Here is a 20,271-nt window from a genome sequence, read left to right as displayed (position 1 = left end):
GAATCCCGGGCAGTGCCAGAGCCTTTCCCAGCAGGGGGATTCCCCCCAGCCCCATTTTCCAGGGATTTGCATGAACATTTCCCTGAGCCGCAGGAATTCCAGCTGGGATCAGCCCCTTTTCCCAGCCTCTCCCAGGAATCCTCAGCCTCAGTCCCTGCCCAGCTTCCCAAGACCCCAAATCCTGGAATTCCAGCCCTTTCCAGTGGAATATTCCCAAAAATCCCAACCCGAGGCAGTTCACAGGGTCCTGTCCCTGTTCCCTGGGAGCAGATCCCACCCTGGATCCCTTCAATCCCGCTTTTCTCTGGGATGAGCCCCAACAGCTCCCTCAGCCATTCCTGGGAATTCCCATCCCAACCACGAACCCACCAAATCCCTGTTTGCCCCAGATTCCAGGGGAATATTCCCAAAAATCCCAGTTTGAGCCCATTCCCTCTTTCCCCATCCCTCTTTCCCTCAGAGCAGATCCCAAACTCTCCCTGGATCCTTTCAATCCCAATTTTCTCCGGGATGAGTCCCCCCCACTCCCTCAGCCATTCCTGGGAATTCTCACATTCCCATCCTAACCACGAACCCACCAAATCCCTGTTTGCCCCAAATTCCAGGGGAATATTCCCAAAAATCCCAATTCTAAGTTGCCTCTTTCCCTCAGAGCAGACCCCAAACTCGCCCTGGATCCCTTCAATCCCAATTTTCTCCGGGACAATCCCCCCCAGCTCCCTCCCGGGGCTCCGTATCCCATTTTCCCGGCGGCATTCCCGGTTTTCCCGGCAGATCCGGAGGCACGGCTCGCAGCTGCTGGCCTCCATGGTGAACGGCATGGACGACAAGGACGATCCCAACAATCTGCTGGCGCTGGAGGCCATGTCCAGCCTCTCCAAGATCCTGGATCACCTGGAGGAGCGGGACGTGCAATCCATGCTGCTCCACGTCGCCATCCGCATCCGGCCCTTCTTCGACAGCGTGAGGAGCCAGCCCGGAATTCCCGGGCTTGGGAATGGGGTTGGGGCCTGGTGGGCGCGTCTCCAGGGGTCCGTCCCGTGGGGATTCCCGATCCCGGATTTCTCCCTTGGGCTGGGATTTCTACTGGATCCTCATCCGTGTTGGGCTGAGGGTCCCACTGGGGTTGGTCCATCGGGATTGTCCCACTGGGATTGTCCCATTGGAATTGTCCTACTGGGATTTTCCCACTGGGATTTTCCCATTGGAATTGTCCCATTGGAATTGTCCCACTGGGGTTGGTCCATCGGGATTTTCCCACTGGGATTGTCCCATTGGAATTGTCCTGCTGGGATTTTCTCATTGGGATTTTCCCATTGGAATTGTCCCACTGGGATTGGTCCATCGGGATTTTCCCACTTGGATTGTCCCATTGGGATTTTCTCATCGGGACTTTCCCTGTGGGATTGACCCCAGGCTTGGGGGACAACAGGAATGGGATGGTGGGAAAAACGGGATGGACATGGGTGGGAAAAAATGGGATGGGGATGGTGGGATCCGAGGACAGGGATTTTGGGATCCCAGGATGGGAATGGTAGGATTACCAGGACTGGGAATGGTGAGATCCCAGGATGAGGATTTTGGGATCCGAGGATGGGAATAGTAGGATTACCAGGATGGGAATGGTGGGATCCCAGGATGGGGATTTTGGGATCCCAGGATGAGATCTCAGGATCAGAGGATGGGAATTTTGGGATCACGGGACAGGGATTTTGAGATCACAAGATGAGAATTTTGGGACCAGACGACGGAATCTCAGGATCGATGGGAATGGTGGCAGGATGTGGATTTTGGGATCAGAGGGTGGGATTTTGGGATCCCAGGAAGGGAACGGTAGGATTACCAGGATAGGATTTGGGGATCCCAGGCTGGGATCTGTGGGATTTCCCCCTGTGATTCCCGTTTCAGAATTTTGGGAACAGAGGACAGGATTTTGGGGTTCCAGGAAGGGAACGGTAGGATTACCAGGACTGGGATTTTGGGATCCCAGGGTGGGATTTGGGGATCCCAGGCCGGGATCTGTGGGATTCCCCGCCGTGATTCCCGGTTTCCCAGGAGCACGCGGAGCTGCGGCACTCGTCCATCCTGCTCTTCGGGAACCTGTCCCGCTTCAGCCGCTCCGACTCCGAGGTGTTCTCGGAGCAGATCCTCAACGGGCTGGTGACGCTGCTGCTGCACCTGCAGGACCCCCAGCCCCGCGTGGTCAAGGTGGGATTCCCGGGGGTTCCCGGGGGCTTCGGGGGTCCCCCATTCCCGGCATTCCCGGCATTCCCGGCATTCCCGCTTCCCCAGGCGTGCAAGTTCGCGCTGCGGATGTGCGGGCCCAGCCTGGGCTGCCAGGAGCTGCGGGAAATGTTCGGGAATCACCTGCGGGAGGAGCGGGGGCTGCACTACGGCGAGTTCATCAACGACGTCTGCAAGTTCCTGGTGGGACACGGGGACACACGGGGACATGGGGACATCACGGGGACATCACGGGGACATTGGGATATTGAGATATTGGGATATTGGGATGTTGGGATATCGGGATATTGGGATGTGCGGGGGCTGCACTACGGAGAGTTCATCAACGACGTCTGCAAGTTCCTGGTGGGACACGGGGACACCACGGGGACACACGGGGACATCACGGGGACATGGGGACATCATGGGGACATCACGGGGACATTGGGGCATTGGGATATTGGGATATCGGGACATTGGGACATTTGGATATTGGGACATTGGGATACTGGGATATCGGGATATTGGGTTACTGGGGAATTGGGACACTGGGACATTGGGATATTGGGGCATTGGGATATCGGGACATTGGGGCATTGGGACATTGGGATATCGGGACATTGGGATATTGGGGCATTGGGATATCGGGACATTGGGATATCGGGACATTGGGACATTGGGATATCGGGACATTGGGATATTGGGATGTTGGGACATTTGGATATTGGGACATTGGGATACTGGGATATTGGGATAGTGGGACATTTGGATATTGGGACATTGGGATACTGGGGCATTGGGATATTGGGATATCGGGACATTGGGATGTTGGGACATTGGGACATTGGGATATGGGGATATTGAGACATTGGGTTTGGTACATTGGGATTTTTGGATTGCGATTGGGACATTGGAATTGGGATTAGGATCTGGGGATGTGCAGGGGCTGCACTACGGGGAGTTCATCAACGACGTCTGCAAGTTCCTGGTGGGAAATTGGGACACTGGGATTGGGATTTGGAGTGGGAATGTGGGGATGGGATTGAGATTGGGATGGGGACACCGTGGGGACTCTGGGTTCTCCCATGTCCCTGTGTGTCTGGAGTGTCCCCAATGTCCCATATTCCAACATCCCCCCAATCCCCTCAGCGTCTCCAGTGTCCCCAGCATCCCCAATCCCCCAGGGTCCCCAATTTTCTTAATGTCCCAAATCCCTCCAAACGTCCCCAATTTCCTTGACCATCCCACTGTCCAGGCTGTCCCCAATCTCCCGATGTCCTCAATGTCCTCACTCTCCCCAATCCCCCAATGTCCCCAACGTCCCCAATGTCCCCAACATCCCTGCTGTCCCCAATGTCCCCACTGTCCCTCAATGTCCCCATTGTCCCCAACGTCCCCAACGTCCCCAATGTCCCCAACATCCCCAATGTCCCCAACATCCCCGATGTCCCCAATGTCCCCTCACATCCCTGCTGTCCCCAACATCCCTGATGTCCCTGCTGTCCCCATTGTCCCCAACGTCCCCAATCCCCCCGCTGTCCCCTGTGTCCCTCAATGTCCCCTCAATGTCCCCGCAGATGCGCAGCCACCCGGCGCTGCTGAGCCGCCTCATCTCCACCAACCTCTTCTACTTCAAGAGCCCCTGGCGGGAGCTGCGGGCGGCGGCGGCCATGTTCGTCGGTGAGGGACGGGGACGCGCGGTGGCCTTTGTCACCAGGGGTGACATCGGTGCCACATGTCCCCTTGGGGATTTGGGCTGGTCCTGCCTGGTTTGGGGTGGTTTTGGGGTAATTGTGAAGGTTTTGGGGTCCTTGGTGACCCCAGTCTCATCCCCTCAGGTCCTGTCACCTCTTGGGGTGACAGTGGTGGCCTTTGTCACCAGGGGGTGACATCGGCCCCGCAGGTCCCCCCGGGGCTTTGGGCTGGTCCTGCCTGGCTTTGGGTGATTTTGGGGTAACTCAGAAGGTTTTGGGGTCTCTGCTGAGCCCAGTCTTGTCCCTTGGTCCTGTCACCTCTTGGGGTCACAGTGGTGGCTTTTGTCCCCAAGGGTGACATCGACCCTGGAGGTCCCCGAGGAGTTTTTGGATGGGGTTTTATTGTTTTGAGTGATTTTGGATGATTTTTTGGGCTAGTTCTGAAGGTTTTGGGGTCCTTGGTGATCCCAGTCTTGTCGCCAGGTGGACTCAAGTCCTGTCACCTCTTGGGGTGACAGTGGTGGCCTTTGTCACCAAGGGTGACATCAGCCCTGGAGGTCCCCAAGGGTTTTTTGGGCTGCTTTTGGGTGGTTTTAGGACATTTTGGGGTGGTTTTGGGGGAATTTTGGGGTCTCTGGTGACCCCAGACTTGTCCCCAGCTGGTCTCTGCTCCTGTCACCTCCTGGGGTCCCAGCGGTGGCTTTTGTCACCTGGGGGTGACATCGCTCCGGGGGGTTTTGGGATGGTTTTGTTCATTTTTGGGATATAATGGTGGGGTTTTGGGGGATAATTGTGGGGTTTTTTGGGGATAATTTTGGGATTTTTTGGGGTAATTTTGGGTTTTTTTTAGGGATAATTTTGGGGGTTTTAGGGATAATTTTGGGGTTTTTAGGGATAATTTTGCAGTTTTTAGGGATAATTTTGGGGGTTTTTAGGATAATTTTCGTTTTTTTTGAGGATAATTTTGGGGTTTTTAGGAATAATTTTGGGGTTTTTTGAGGATAATTTGGGGGTTTTTTGAGGATAATTTGGGGGTTTTTTAGGGATAATTATGGGGTTTCTTTAGGGATAAATATGGGGGTTTTAGGGATAATTTTGGGGTTTTTTTAAAGGATAATTTTGAGTGTTTTAGGGGATAATTTGGGGATACTTTTGGGGTTTTTAGGAATAATTTTGGGGTTTTTTGGGGATAATTTTGGGATTTTTAGGAATAATTTTGGCATTTTTTAAGGATAATTTTGGGGTTTTAGGGATAATTTTGTGGTTTTCAGGGATAATTTTGCGGGTTTTTTAAGGATAATTTTAGGGTTTTCAGGGATTTTTTTGGGGATAATTTTGGGGTTTTTTTGGAATATTCCCATCCCAATCCCCGATCCCAAATTCTCGCAGGGTTCCTGGTGCTGCACATGGACGAGGAGCAGGGCCAGCAGGTGGACCTGGACCAGCTCATCTCCGGTGAGCGAATTCCCAAATTCCCAACCTCTAGGGAAAAAAAACCCCGACATTTTGTAGGATCTGAACTTGGGTTTTGGAGGAAATCCTCCATTTTTAGCACCAAATTCCTCATTTTTAGGGAAGAAAATCCCATTTTTAGGGAAAAAATTTCAATTTTTAAAAAAAATCTCATATTTTTAGCACAAATTCCCCATTTTTAGGATCTAAACTTCAATTTTTGGGGCTAAATTCTTTGTTTTTAGGGCAAAATTCCTTTTTTTTAAGCTTCTAAACTTTTATCTTTTGGGAAAATCACATATTTTTGGGGTAAATTCCTCATTTTTACGGAAAAAAAATCCCATTTTTAGTGAAATTTACATTTTGTAGGATTTAAACTGCCTTCATTTAACTTCCTAAACATCTAGTGGAAATCTCACATTTTTAGAACTAATTCCCCATTTTAGGGAAAACATCCCATTTTTACAATCTGAACTTAATTTTTAGGGCCAAATTCTTCATTTTTTTCGGCAAAACTCCATTTTTTAGGATCTAAACCTTTATTTTTTGGGAAAATCCCACATTATTAGGGCCAAATTCCCATTTTTAGACAAGAAATTCCATTTTTAGCATCTAAACTTGCATTTTGGGGAAAAATCCTACATTATTAGGGTCGAATCCCTCATTTTTAAGGGAAAAAAAATCCCATTTTTAGGTAAAAAACCCCCCTTTTTAGGGAAAAAAACCCATTTTAGGCCAAATGTCCCCGTTTTTGGGGCTGTTGTGGTTTGGGGTGTTGTTTGGGGCCGGAGCCTCCCGGGCAGGGCCCTCCTGGCGGGGCCAGGGCTGAGCTCACTTTCCTGGAGTTCAGGGATTTTTTCCCTCTCCCCGCTGACCTCACCCCGTGGATCCGAGCCCGGAAAATTCCCGAGCTCTCCAAGGCAGCCGCAAAAAATCTCTAAAAAAGGAGAAAAAGTCGCTTTTCCTTCGGCCCTTCCAGGAGGAAACGGGGGGGGAGGAACTCGCCCGGAATTCGGGGAATTTTTGGGGATCCTGGGGGGGCTCCGATCCCGGCGGGAATGAGGGAAAATCCCAAGAAATGTGGGGAAAAAAAGGGAAAAAATGGGAAAAAAGAAAACCTTGGATGCGATCCCAGCTCCCGGGGCTGCTCCAGGATTTGGGGGCTGGGGAGGAGTTTTGGCCGGGAAAATCCCGAGGGAATTCTTCCCAACCCAGCCCCGAATTCCCGGATCAAAGGGGGCTGAGGATTTACTTCTCATTGTCATTTTTTGGGATCATCCTGAGCTTTTTATTTTAATTTTAGAGTTTTTGGGATCACCCTGAACCTCTACTAGAAATATTTTGGGATCATCCCAAACATTTCATTTTAATTTTAGGGTTTTTTGGGTTCATCCCAAACATTTAATTTTAATTTTTTTAGCATCATCTTCTGCCTTTAATTTTAGGTTTATTTGGGATCATCCCGAGCCCTTATTTTTAATTTTTTTTTGGGGATCATCGTGAGCATTTAATTTTAATTTTAGATTTTTAGGATAATTCTGAGCCTCTCCTTTAAATTTTTTGGGATCATCCAGAAGCTTTCCTTTTCATTTTAATTTTTTGGGATCACCTCAAGCCTTTCATTTTAATTTTAGGTTTTTAGGGATCATCCAGAGCCTTTCCTTTCAATTTTAGGGTTTTTTGGGATCATCCCAAACATTTAATTTTAATTTTTTGGGATCATCCCAAACATTTAATTTTAGTTTTTTTGGGATCATCCTGAGCCTTTCATATTTATTTTTTGGGCTCATCCCAAGCCTTTAATTTAAATTTAATTTCATTCCAATTTTTGCTCTTCCCACCAAACAAAAAAAAAAAATCCCAGGACATACAGGGAGAAAGAAGGAGCCGAGCTGGGAAAATCCCAGATTTTCCTCCCACTGGAACTTTTCCCTGTCAGTCCTCAAGCAGTCCTGGACAATGATCGGAATGAAATCCTCATTTTTTTGGGAAAAAAACCCACAAAAATTCCCCCAGATCTGGCGAATCCGTCAGGACTGGGAATTCTGGGATGGGGCATTGGAAGCTCCTGCGAGTGCCGGGAATTTGGGGCTGGGTTGGGAGTGGATCCCATGGGATTTTCCTGGGCAAACCTTTCCCAAAAATCTCCCCGTTCCCAAATCCTGGAGTGGCTCCTGGGAGCCGGGAATTGATTTGGGGGAAGGCAGCGGAATTCCTGTGGGAATGCAGCGGGAATGTGATGGGAATAAAGCAGGAATCCAGTGGGAACGCCTTGGGAATCATGGGAATGCCTTGGGAATTCCTGGAGTTTCCATGGCCATAGCCCAGGCTGGGCCATCCCAATCTCAACCCTGATCCTGACCCTGATCCCAGTCCCAATCCTGATCCTGGTCCCAATCCTGATCCTGATCTTGACTCCAATCCTGATCCCGATCCTTACTCCAATTCCGATCCCAATCCCAATCCTGATCCTGATCCTGATCCTAATCTTGATCCTGACCTTGACCCTGATCCCCATCCTGATCCTGATCCTGATCTCAGTCCTGATTGCAATCCCAGTCCCGGTTCCGATCCTGATCCCAATCCCAATCCTGGTTCTGATCCCGATCTCAATCCTGATCCTGGTTCTGATCCCAGTCCTGATCCTGACTCTGGTGCTGATCCTGATCCCAATCCCAATCCTGGTTCTGATCCTGATTCCAATCCTGATCCTGATTCTAATTCTGATCCCGATCTCGATTCTGATCCCAATCCCAGTCCCGATCCTCACTCTGACCTTGACTCTGATCCTGATCCTGATTCTGACTCCAGTCCTGATCCTGATCCTGGTCCTAATCCTGATCCCAATCCTGATCCTGAACCAAATCCCGATCCTGATACTGATCCTGATTCCGACCCTGATTCTGACCTTGACCCTGATCCCGATCCCGATCCCAATCCTGACCCCATCCCGGCTGTGCCGTTCCAGCCCTGAAGCCGCTGCTGAAGGATCCCGTTCCGGCCGTGCGGGTCAAGGTGGCCGAGACCCTGGGACGCCTCGTCCGCCTCCTCTGAATCCCAGAATTCCCAAAATTCCCGGGAATTCCAGCTCCGAGACCCTGGGATGCCTCATCTGCCTCCTGTCAATCCTGAAATTCCTGGGAATTCCCAGCTCTGAGACCCTGGGATGCCTTGCCCGCCTCCTCTGAATCCCATAATTCCCAAAATTCCCGGGAATCCCCAGCTCCAAGACCCTGGGATGCCTCGTCCGCCTCCTCTGAATCCCCGAATTCCCAAAATTCCTGGGAATTCCCGGCTCCGGGACCCTGGGGCCCCTCATCCACCTCTGAATCCCAGAATTCCTGAAATTCCTGGCAGTTCCCAGCTCCGAGACCCTGGGATGCCTCATCCGCCTCCTCTGAATCCCAAAATTCCCAAACTTCCTGTGAATTCCCGGCTCCGGGACCCTGGGGCCCCTCATCCACCTCTGAATCCCAGAATTCCTGAAATTCCTGGGAATTCCCAGCTCCAAGACCCCGGGACGCCTCATCTGCCTCCTCTGAATCCCAAAATTCCCGGGAATTCCCAGCTCTGCTCAGCAATACCCTGGGGGATCCCAATCCATGGGAAAAGTCTTCCATCACCTCCATCCTCGGGAACGCCGGCGCCTTCCCAGACCCGGGGGCAAAAATGTGGGAAAGCGGCCGGAATTGGGATCCGGAGGGAGCCCCATCCCCCCCCCGGTGATCTGGGATCCATTCCCACCCCCCACCCCCCCCCCGCTGCTTCCCGGTGGGTGACGGGATCCGTTCCCAAAATTCCCCCCCGGAATTCCCCCTGTACAGAAACCTCTTTTTAAATAAAGCTTTGGCTCCTGATCCCGCTCTGGAATTCCGGGATTCCTCAGGATCTGGGGGGTGGGAAGGGGGATCCCAGCTGTGTCTCCATGGGGAGGATCCAGGGCTTCATCCAGAGGGAAAAACTTGGGATTTCTGGGCTGGTCCTGCCCCGTTTCTGTCCCACCTCCGGTTTTCCCTTTGGGATCCTGGTCCAGATCCCATTCCAGGTCCCACCCCAGATCCCATTCCAGATCCTACCCCAGATCCCATTCCAGGTCCTGCCCCAGATCCCATTCCAGGTCCTGCTCCATTCCCTGGACTCTTCCTGAGATAAATCAGATCCAGGGAATCTCATCCTCTGTTCTGGTCACTTCCAGCTTTTCCATTGGGATTCTGTTCCAGGTCCCATTCCAGGCCCTATCCCAAATCCTATCCCAGATCCTATCCCAGATCCCATTCCATGCACAAAAAGCCTCTCATGATCCCAGTGGATGCTGGGAATTCTGTGTGTAGGGAATGCGGGGATGGGATTGGGATGGGGATATTCGGGAAGGTGGGAATGGGGGTGGGGACATCAAGGAGATGTGGGAATGCGGGGGTGGGACTGGGATGTGGGAACATTGGGGAATTCTGGGTACAAAGAGCCTGGAATTGTATCCAAAAAAAGCCTTTATTGAGTCCTGGGATGTGGGAATTCCAATGGCAGCGGAGCCCAGTGGATTCCCATGGGAAATGTCAGGTGTAGGAATGTGGGGTGGGAATACTGGGGAATTCAGGACATGAAGAGCTTGGAATTGTATCCAAAAAAAGCCTTTACTGAGCCCTGGGAACGGGAATTCTGCTGGCAGCAGATCCTGGTGGATCCCTATCAGATTCCCATGGGAAATGCGGGGAGGGAATGGGAATATTGGGGAATTCAGGATACAAAAAGTTTGGGATCATATCCAAAAATAGCCATTATGGAGAGCCGGGAATTCCGATGGTGGAGGATCACTGTGGATCTCATTGGATCCGGGTGGAGCCCACTGGATCCCAGGGAAGGTCGGGTGTAGGGAATGTGGGATACAGAGATGTGGGAATGGGAATGTTGGGAATTCTGGACACGAAGATCCCGGGATCCAAAAAAAGCCTTCATTGAGCCTGGTGAATTCCGAAGGCAGCGGATCCCTGTGGATCCTGTTGGATCCCCGTGGGAAGGTCCAGTGCAGGGAATGTGGGACACAGAGATCTGGGAATGGGAACGCTGGGGAATTCAGCACACGGAGATCAGGATCGTATCCAAAAAAAGCCTTTATTGAGCACTGGCAATTCCAAAGGTGGCGGATCCTGCTGGATCCCGTTGGGAATTTCAGGTGTAGAGTCACACAGTGCCCTTGGAGAAGAGCCAGGAATCCCGGGGTGGATCCCACTGGATCCCGTTGGGCAGGTCAGGTGTAGAGGTGCACTGTGCCCTTGGAGAAAAGCTGAGGATCCCTGTGGATCCTGTTGGATCCCGTTGGATCCTTTTGGGCAGGTCTGGTCAGGTGTAGGCCATCGACACCGGAGGAGAAGAGCTGGGGATCCCAAGGTGGATCCCAGTGGATCCCGGGGTGAATCCGGGTCAGGTGTAGAGGCGCACGGTGCCGTCGGCGCCCGAGGAGAAGAGCCAGGGCTGCTGGGGGTGGATCCGGGTGTGGATATCAGTGTGGATCCCGGTGTGGATCCCGGGTCAGGTTCTGGGTGTGGATCCCGGGATGGATCCCGGTGTGGATCCCAGGATGGATCCCAGGGTGGATCCCAGGATGGATCCCGGGATGGATCCCGGTGGATCCCGGGGCGGATCCCGGTGGATCCCGGGGCGGATCCCGGGTCAGGTGTAGAGGCGCACGGTGCCGTCGGCGCCCGAGGAGAAGAGCCAGGGCTGCTGGGGGTGGAAGGCGACGTCGAGCACGCCGAGGTCCAGGGCGGGCGCGTGGCCCTTGAGCACCTTGAGCGGCACCAGCAGCGCGTTCTGCAGCAGGTCACTGCCGGACACAGGGGGAAAACGGGGAGAAAAACGGGAAAAACGGGAATTGTGACACCGGGAAAACGCGTTCTGCAGCAGGTCACTGCCAAACGGGGAGAGAAACGGGAGAAAAACGGGGAGAAAAACGGGAATTGTGACAGCGGGAAAACGCGTTCTGCAGCAGGTCACTGCCAGACACAGGGGGGAAAACGGGGAGAGAAACGGGAAAAACGGGAATTGTGACAGCGGGAAAACGCGTTCTGCAGCAGGTCACTGCCGGACATGAGGGAAAAACGGGAAAAATGGGAAAAATGGGAATTGTGACAGCGGGAAAACGCGTTCTGCAGCAGGTCACTGCCAGACACAGGGGGGAAAACGGGGAGAGAAACGGGAAAAACGGGAATTGTGACAGCGGGAAAACGCGTTCTGCAGCAGGTCACTGCCGGACATGAGGGAAAAACGGGAAAAATGGGAAAAATGGGAATTGTGACAGCGGGAAAACGCGTTCTGCAGCAGGTCACTGCCGGACACGGGGGGAGAAACGGGGAGAGAAACGGGAAAAACGGGAGTTGTCACAGAGGGAAAACGAGTTCTGCAGCAGGTCACTGCCGGACAGCGGGGGGAAAAACGGGGAAAATGGGCAAAACGGGAAAAATGGGAATTGTCACAGAGGGAAAACAGGTTCTGCAGCAGGTCACTGCCAGGCGGGGGAGAAAAACGGGAATTGTGACACTGGGAATGGGAACACCAGGAACAGGAATGGGAACACTGGGAATAGGAATTCTGCGAGGGGGAACGGGAATTCTTGGAGTCAGGATGGGAATTCTCACAGTAGGAATGGGAATTCTGGGAGCAGGAATGGAAATGCTGACACTGGGAACGGGAACTCCGGGAGGAGGAATGGGAATTCTGACAGGGGGAACGAGAATTCTGGGAGGGGAAATGGGAATTCTGGGAGGAGAAATGGGAATTCTGGGAGGGGAAATGGGAATTCTGGGAGGGGAAATGGGAATTCTGGGAGGGGAAATGGGAATTCTCACAGCGGGAATGGGAATTCTGACAGTGGGAATGGGAAGTCTGGGAAGGGGAATGGGAATTCCAGGAGGGGGAATGGGAATTCTCACAGCAGATGGGAATTCTGGGAGTGGGGATGGGAATTCTGGGAGTGGGAGGGAGTCTAGTCCTGGATGTCTTTGGGATCCAATCCTGGATATCTCCAGGATTCCCAACAACTGCCCCAAAAATGCGGCTGCCAACCCAAGGACCCCAAAAAGAGGGATCTGAGCCCATAAATCCCACAAAGAAATATCATAAATCCCATAAATAAATCCCATAAATAAATCCCATAAATGCCCCAAATCCCACAAATAAATACCATAAATCCCCCAAATCCCATGAATAAATCCCATAAATAAATCCCATAAATCCTGTAAATAAATCTATACATCCCATGAATGAATCCCACAAATAAATCCATAAATCCCATAAATCCCACAAACAAATGCCATAAATAAATCCCATTAATAAATCCATAAATCCCATTAATAAATCCCATAAAATCCCACAAACAAATCCTGTAAATAAATCCATAAATCCCATAAATAAATCTATAAATCCCACAGATAAATCCCATCAATAAATCCCATGAATCCCATTAATAAATCCCATAAATCCCATTAATAAATCCCACAGATAAATCCCATCAATCCCAAAATAAATCCCATACATCTCATCAATAAATCCCATAAATAAATCCCATAGATAAATCCCACAGATAAATCCCGTTAATAAACCCCATTAATAAATCCCATACATCCCCTCAATAAATCCCAGGAATCCCATAAATAAACCCCATAAATCCCATAAATAAATCCATACATCCCATAAATAAATCCCATTAATAAATCCCATGAATAAATCCATAATCACAAAATAAAACCCATAAAACCCATCAATAAATCCCACAGATAAATCCCATCAATAAATCCATAAATCCCACGAATCCATCCCATAAATCCCATAAAAAGTCCATGAATCCCATAAATAAATCCCATAAATAAATTCATAAATCCCATAATTAAATCCCATATTTAAATCCCATAGATAAATCCTTAAATCCCATGAATCCCATAAATAAATTCCATAAATAAATCCCATTAATAAATCCCACACATTCCATGAATAAATACCATAAATAAATCCATAAATCCCATAAATCCCATAGATAAACTGATAAATTCCATGAATAAATCCCATTAATCCCATAAATAAATCCATAAATCCCATAAATAAATCCATAAATCCCATAAATAAATCCATAAATCCCACCAAAAAATCCCATGAATCCCACCAAAAAATTCCATAAATCCCGTGAATAAATCCTGTAAATAAATCCCCTGAATCCCATACATAAATCCCATAAATTAATCCATAAATCCCATATATAAATCCCACAAATCCCATCAATAAATCCCACAGATAAATCCCATCAATAAATCCATTAATCCCATCAATAAATCCATAAATCCCATGAATATATCCCATAAATAAATCCATGAATCCCATCAATAAATCCCATTAATAAATCCCATAAATCCCATTAATAAATCCCACAGATAAATCCCATAAATAAATCCCGTAAATCCCATTAGTAAATCCCACAGATGAATCCCATAAATCCCGTAAATCCCTTAAATAAATCCATGAATCCCATCAATAAATCCCATTAATAAATCCCATGAATCCCATAAATAAATCCCATTAATAAATCCATTAATCCCATCAATAAATCCCATAAATGAATCCCATAAATAAATCCCATAAATAAATCCATAAATCCCATCAATAAATCCTACAGATGAATCCCATAAATCCCGTAAATCCCTTAAATAAATCCATGAATCCCCTCAATAAATCCCACAGATAAATCCCATGAATCCCATAAATAAATCCCATTAATAAATCCATGAATCCCATCAATAAACTCATAAATCCCATCAATAAATCCCATGAATAAATCCTGTAAATCCCATCAATAAATCCCATAAATCCTATAAATAAATCCCATAAAATCCCATAAATAAATCCCATGAATAAATCCCATGAATCCCATTAATAAATCCCATAAATAAATCCATAAATAAATCCCTGAATCCTATAAATAAATCCAGAAATCCCATCGATAAATTCCATTAATAAATTCCATCAATAAATCCTATGAATCCCATCAATAAATCCCATGAATCCCATTAATAAATCCCATTAATCAAATCAATAAATCCCATCAATAAATCCCATAAATGAATCCCATAAATAAATCCCATAAATAAATCCATAAATCCCATCAATAAATTAATAAATCCCATCAATAAATCCCATCAATAAATCCCGTAAATCCCATCAATAAATCTCACAGATAAATCCCATCAATAAATCCCATAAATCCCATGAATAAATCCATGAATCCCATAAAGAAATCCCATCAATAAATCCCATGAATCCCATAAATAAATTCCAAAAAATCCCATCAATAAATCCATGAATCCCATAAATAAATCCCATTAATAAATCCCATGAATCCCATTAATAAATCCCATGAATAAATCCCATGAATCCCATTAATAAATCCCATAAATAAATCTTATAAAATTCCATAAATAAATCCCATCAATAAATCCATGAATCCCATCAATAAATCCCACGAATCCCATGAATAATCCCATAAATAAATCCATAAATCCCATCAATAAATCCATCAATCCCCTAAATAAATCCATAAATCCCATCAATAAATTCATAAATCTCATCAATAAATCCCATGAATAAATCCCACGAATCCCATACATAAATTCCAAAAAATCCCATCAATAAATCCATGAATCCCATAAGTAAATCCCATTAATAAATCCCATGAATAAATCCCATAAATAAATATTATAAATCCCATGAAAAAATCCCATAAATCCCATAAATAAATCCATGAATCCCATAAATAAATCCCATGAATCCCAAAATAAATCCCATAAATCCCATCAATAAATCCCACAGATAAATCCCATCAATAAATCCCATGAATCCCATGAATCCATCCCATAAATCCCATCAATAAATCCCATGAATCCCATCAATAAATCCCATAACTAAATCCCACAAAATCCCATAAATAAATCCCATCAATAAATCCCATGAATCCCACGAATCCATCCCATAAATCCCATCAATAAATCCCATAAATCCCATAAATAAATCCATAAATGAATCCCACAAAATCCCATAAATAAATCCCATCAATAAATCCCATGAATCCCACGAATCCATCCCATAAATCCCATCAATAAATCCCATAAATCCCATAAATAAATCCATAAATGAATCCCACAAAATCCCATAAATAAATCCCCTACATCCCATCAATAAATCCCATAAATCCCATCAATAAATCCCATAAATCCCACGAATAAACCCATAAATCCCATCAATAAATCCCATAAATCCCATCAATAAACCCCATAAATCCCACAAATGAACCCCCGAATCCCAGATAAATCCCAGATAAATCCCGGCGGGAGTTCCGTACTTGTAGACCATGCCGTGGCAGACGATGACGGAGCCGTCGTCGGAGCCGGAGGCGAAGAGCGGGTAGCGCCGGTGGAACGCTACCGAGCGCACGGCGCGGCCGTGGTGCCTGCGGGAAAGGAGACAGCCGGGATCACCGCGGGGACAACACCGCGAAAACACCGGGACAAACACCGGGAAAGGAGACAGCCGGGATCACCGCGGGGACACCGGGAAGGAGACACCGGGACAGACAGCGAGAAAGGAGACAGCGGGAAAGGAGACAGCGGGAAAGGAGAGAGCGGGAAAGGAGACAGCGGGAAAGGAGACAGCGGGAAAGGAGACAGCGGGAAAAGAGACAGCGGGAAAGGAGACAGCGGGAAAAGAGACAGCGGGAAAGGAGACAGCGGGAAAGGAGAGAGCGGGAAAGGAGAGAGCGGGAAAGGAGACAGCGGGAAAGGAGACAGCGGGAAAAGAGACAGCGGGAAAGGAGACAGCGGGAAAGGAGACAGCGGGAAAAGAGACAGCGGGAAAAGAGACAGCGGGAAAGGAGACAGCGGGAAAAGAGACAGCGGGAAAGGAGACAGCGGGAAAGGAGAGAGCGGGAAAGGAGACAGCGGGAAAGGAGACAGCGGGAAAGGAGACAGCGGGAAAAGAGACAGCGGGAAAGGAGACAGCGGGAAAGGAGAGAGCGGGAAAGGAGACAGCGGGAAAGGAGACAGCGGGAAAGGAGAGAGCGGGAAAGGAGACAGCGGGAAGAGAGACAGCGGGAAAGGAGACAGCGGGAAAGGAGACAGCGGGAAAGGAGACAGCGGGAAAGGAGACAGCGGGAAAGGAGACAGCGGGAAAGGAGACAGCGGGGAACACCGGGAAGGAGACACCGGGACAGACAGCGGGACAAGAGACAGCGGGACAGACACCGGGAAAAGAGACAGCCGGCATCACCGCGGGGAACACCGCGAGGGAGACAGCGGGACAGACAGCGGGAAAACACCGGGAAAGGAGACAGCCGGCATCACAGCGGGGAACACCGGGAAGGAGACACCGGGACAGACAGCGGGACAAGAGACAGCGGGAAAGGAGACAGCGGGACAAACACCGGGAAAAGAGACAGCCGCCATCACCGCGGGGAACACCGGGAAGGGAGACAGCGGGATAGACAGCGGGAAAAACACCAGGAAAGGAGACAGCGGGAAGAGAGACAGCCGGGAAGAGAGACAGCGGGAAAGGAGACAGCGGGAAAAGAGACAGCGGGAAGAGAGACAGCGGGAAAGGAGACAGCGGGAAGAGAGACAGCGGGAAGAGAGACAGCGGGAAAGGAGACAGCGGGAAAGGAGACAGCGGGAAAAACACCGGGAAAAGAGACAGCCGGCATCAGCACGGGGAACACCGGGAAAACACCGGGACAGACAGCGGGAAAGGAGACACCGGGACAGACAGCGGGAAAAGAGAGAGCGGGAAAGGAGACAGCGGGAAGAGAGACAGGCGGGATCACCGCGGGGAACACCAGGAAGGGAGACACCGGGACAGACACCGGGAAAAGAGACAGCGGGAAAGGAGACAGCCGCCATCACCGCGGGGAACACCGCGAAAACACCGGGACAGACACCGGGAAAGGAGACAGCCGGGATCACCGCGGGGAAAACACCGGGAAGGAGACACCGGGACAGACAGCGGGAAAGGAGACAGCGGGACAGACAGCGGGAAAGGACACAGCGGGAAAGGAGACAGCGGGAAAGGAGACATAGGGAAAAGAGACACCGGGACAGACACCGGGAAAAGAGACAGCGGGAAAGGAGACAGCGGGAAAAGAGACAGCCGGCATCACCGCGGGGAACACCGCAAAAACACCGGGACAGACAGCGGGAAAAGAGACAGCGGGAAAGGAGACACTGGGACAAACACTGGGAAAAGAGACAGCGGGAAAAAAGACAGCGGGAAGAGAGACAGCGGGAAAAACACCGGGAAAAGAGACAGCGGGAAAAGAGAGAGCGGGAAAAGAGACACTGGGGAAAACGGGAATCACAGCTGGGAAAAAAAGGGAATCACGGCAGGAAAACACCGGGAAAAGAGACAGCGGGAAAAGAGACAACGGGGATCACCGCGGGGAACACCGGGAAGAGAGACACCGGGAAAAGAGACAGTGGGAAAAACGTTGGGGAAAAGAGACAGTGGGAAAAACACTGGGAATCATGGCCGGGAGAGACACCGGGAAAAGAGACACCGGGAGAGTCACAGGAAAAAATGGGAATCACAGCTGGGAAAACACTGGGAGAGACACCGGGGAAAAGAGACACCGGGCAAAACACCAGAAGAGACACCGGGAAACACGGCTGGGGAAAACGGGAGTCACAGCGGGAAAAACACCAGGAGATACACCAGGAAAAACGGGAATCACAGCCAGGAAAACACCGGGAAAAACATTGGGAGAGACACCGGGAAAATGGGAATCACAGCCGGGGAAAAGAGGAGTCACGGCCGGGAAAAACACCAGGAAAACAGGAATCACAGCTGGGAAAAACACCGGGAGAGACACTGGGAAAAACACCGAGAAAAACACTGGGAAAAACAGGAATCATGGCTGGGAAAAAATGGGAGAAACAGCGGGAAAAACAGAAATCACAGCTGGGAAAACACCAGGAGAGACAGCGGGAAAACCAGGATACACACCAGGATAAACACTGGGAAAAACAGGAATCACAGTCCAGGAAAAAATGGGAAAGCACCAGGAAAAACACCAGGAAAAATGGGAATCACAGCCGGGAAAAACACCGGGAGAGACAGTGGGACAAACACCGGGAATCACGGCTGGGAAAAATGGGAATCACAGCTGGCAAAACACCGGGAAAACACCGGGATAGACACAGGGAAAAACGGGAATCACGGCCAGGAAAAACACCGGGAGAGACACCGGGGAAACACTGGGATAAACACTGGGAAAAGCAGGATTCATAACTGGGAAAAACACCGAGAGAGATGGGAATAACAGCCGGGAAAAAACAGGATAGACACCGGGAAAAACAGCGGGAAAAACATTGGGAAAAATGGGAATCACTGCGGGGAAAAACACCGGGAATCACAGCCGGGAAAAACACTGGGAAAAGAAGGATTCATAGCCAGGAAAAACACCAGGAGAGACACCGGGAAAAATGGGAACCACAGCCAGAAAAAAAGAGGATAGACAGCGGGAAAAACATAGGGGAAAAACGGGAATCACGGCCAGGAAAAACACCAGGAGAGACACTGGGAAAAACACCGGGCAAAACGGGAAGCAGAGCCCAGGAAAATGGGAATCAGTACCCAGAAAAACAGGAATCAGAGCCAGGAAAAACACTGGGATAAACACTAGGAAAAATGGGAATCAGAGCCTGGAAAAATGGGATAAACACCAGGGAAAACGGGAATGGGCACTGGGAAAAGTGGGAATTAGCACCCAGAAAAACAGGAATCAGCACTGGGAAAAAACAGGATAACAGCTGGGAAAAACTGGGAAAACTGCCTGGGAAAATTGGGATAATCACAGGGAAAAAACGGGATAATCGTCAGGAAAAACCAGGATAATGACGCAGGAAAACAGAGGAGAACAGCCCAGGATAAAGTGGGATAATGACAGTGGGTAACGAGGGATAACCCGGGATAAGAGCCCGGGAAAAACCAGGATAACAACCCAGGATAACAAGGGAAAAAAATGTGGGATAACAACCTGGGATAACGGGGGATAACAACCTGGGAAAAACTGGGATAACAACAGGGGATAACCTGGGATAACAGGGGTAACAACCCAGGAAAAAACAGGATAACAACCCCGGATAATGTGGGATAACAGAGGATAACAATCTGGGATAATTTGGGATAGTAACCCGGGAAAATGTGGGATAACAGCCTGGGAGAATGTGGGATAAAAATCTGGGATAAATTGGGTAACAGCCCAAGGAAACCTGGGATAACAACCCAAGAAAACACGGGATAACAGCCCAGGAAAAACTGGGATAACAACCTGGGATAAGGGGGAGAATAGCCTGGGATAATCTGGGATAACAGCCCAGGAAAACCTGGGATAACAACTCAGGAAAATGTGGGATAACAACCCAGTATAATTTAGGATAACAAGGGAAAATATGGGATAACAACCCAGGAAAAACTGGGATAACAACCTGGGATAACCTGGGGTAACAACCTAGGATAATGTGAGATAACAACCTGGAATAACATGGGATAACAATCCAGGATAATCTGGGATAACAACCCCAGAAAAACTGGGATAACAACCAAGGAAAAACTGGGATAAGAACCCAAGAACATGTGGGATAACGACCCAGGATAACGGGAGAATAGCTTGGGATAATATTGGACAACAGCCCAGGCAAAACTGGGATAACAACCCGGAATAACGAGGGAAAACAACCCAGGATAACGTGGGATAACACCTGGGATAGATAACATGGGATAAGAATTCAGGATAAGGTGGGATAACAACCCAGGATAATCGGGGATAACAACCCAAGAAAATGTGGGATAACGACCCAGGATAAGGGGAGAATACCCT

At 49.1% G+C, this 20,271-nt stretch overlaps 2 protein-coding genes across 5 annotated transcripts in view; one reads left to right on the top strand and one right to left on the bottom strand.

Moving 5' to 3' along the window:
- LOC135291705 (maestro heat-like repeat-containing protein family member 1) overlaps positions 1-8,559 on the top strand; it is a gene marked incomplete at its 5' end in the record, with an annotated part of 31,736 nt that extends 23,177 nt beyond the window's left edge. Inside the window, 6 exon segments of the mRNA XM_064405966.1 lie at positions 775-963; positions 2,056-2,208; positions 2,293-2,427; positions 3,801-3,903; positions 5,307-5,372; positions 8,338-8,559. Of these exon segments, the coding sequence (XP_064262036.1) occupies positions 775-963; positions 2,056-2,208; positions 2,293-2,427; positions 3,801-3,903; positions 5,307-5,372; positions 8,338-8,423 (732 nt within the window).
- A 1,900-nt stretch (positions 8,560-10,459) lies between these two features.
- Positions 10,460-20,271, bottom strand: part of BOP1 (BOP1 ribosomal biogenesis factor) — a 79,192-nt gene continuing 69,380 nt past the window's right edge. For 2 of the 4 annotated variants that reach the window (XM_064405975.1, XM_064405978.1), the window contains exons 15-16: positions 15,748-15,855; positions 11,508-11,868 (exon numbers count right to left, since the gene is read on the bottom strand). In XM_064405975.1, coding sequence (XP_064262045.1) covers positions 11,523-11,868; positions 15,748-15,855 — 454 coding nt within the window. In that variant the 3' untranslated portion in view covers positions 11,508-11,522. Of the gene's footprint in view, positions 11,191-11,507; positions 11,869-15,747; positions 15,856-20,271 lie in introns of those variants that run through there. The other 2 variants (XM_064405977.1, XM_064405976.1) reach the window with 2 other exon arrangements.

The sequence above is a fragment of the Passer domesticus genome, unplaced genomic scaffold, assembly GCF_036417665.1.
Source record: "Passer domesticus isolate bPasDom1 unplaced genomic scaffold, bPasDom1.hap1 HAP1_SCAFFOLD_105, whole genome shotgun sequence".
Lineage (NCBI taxonomy): Eukaryota > Metazoa > Chordata > Aves > Passeriformes > Passeridae > Passer > Passer domesticus.
The sequence above is the reverse complement of the archived record's forward strand: the minus strand, read 5'-3'. Positions and strand labels throughout refer to the sequence as shown.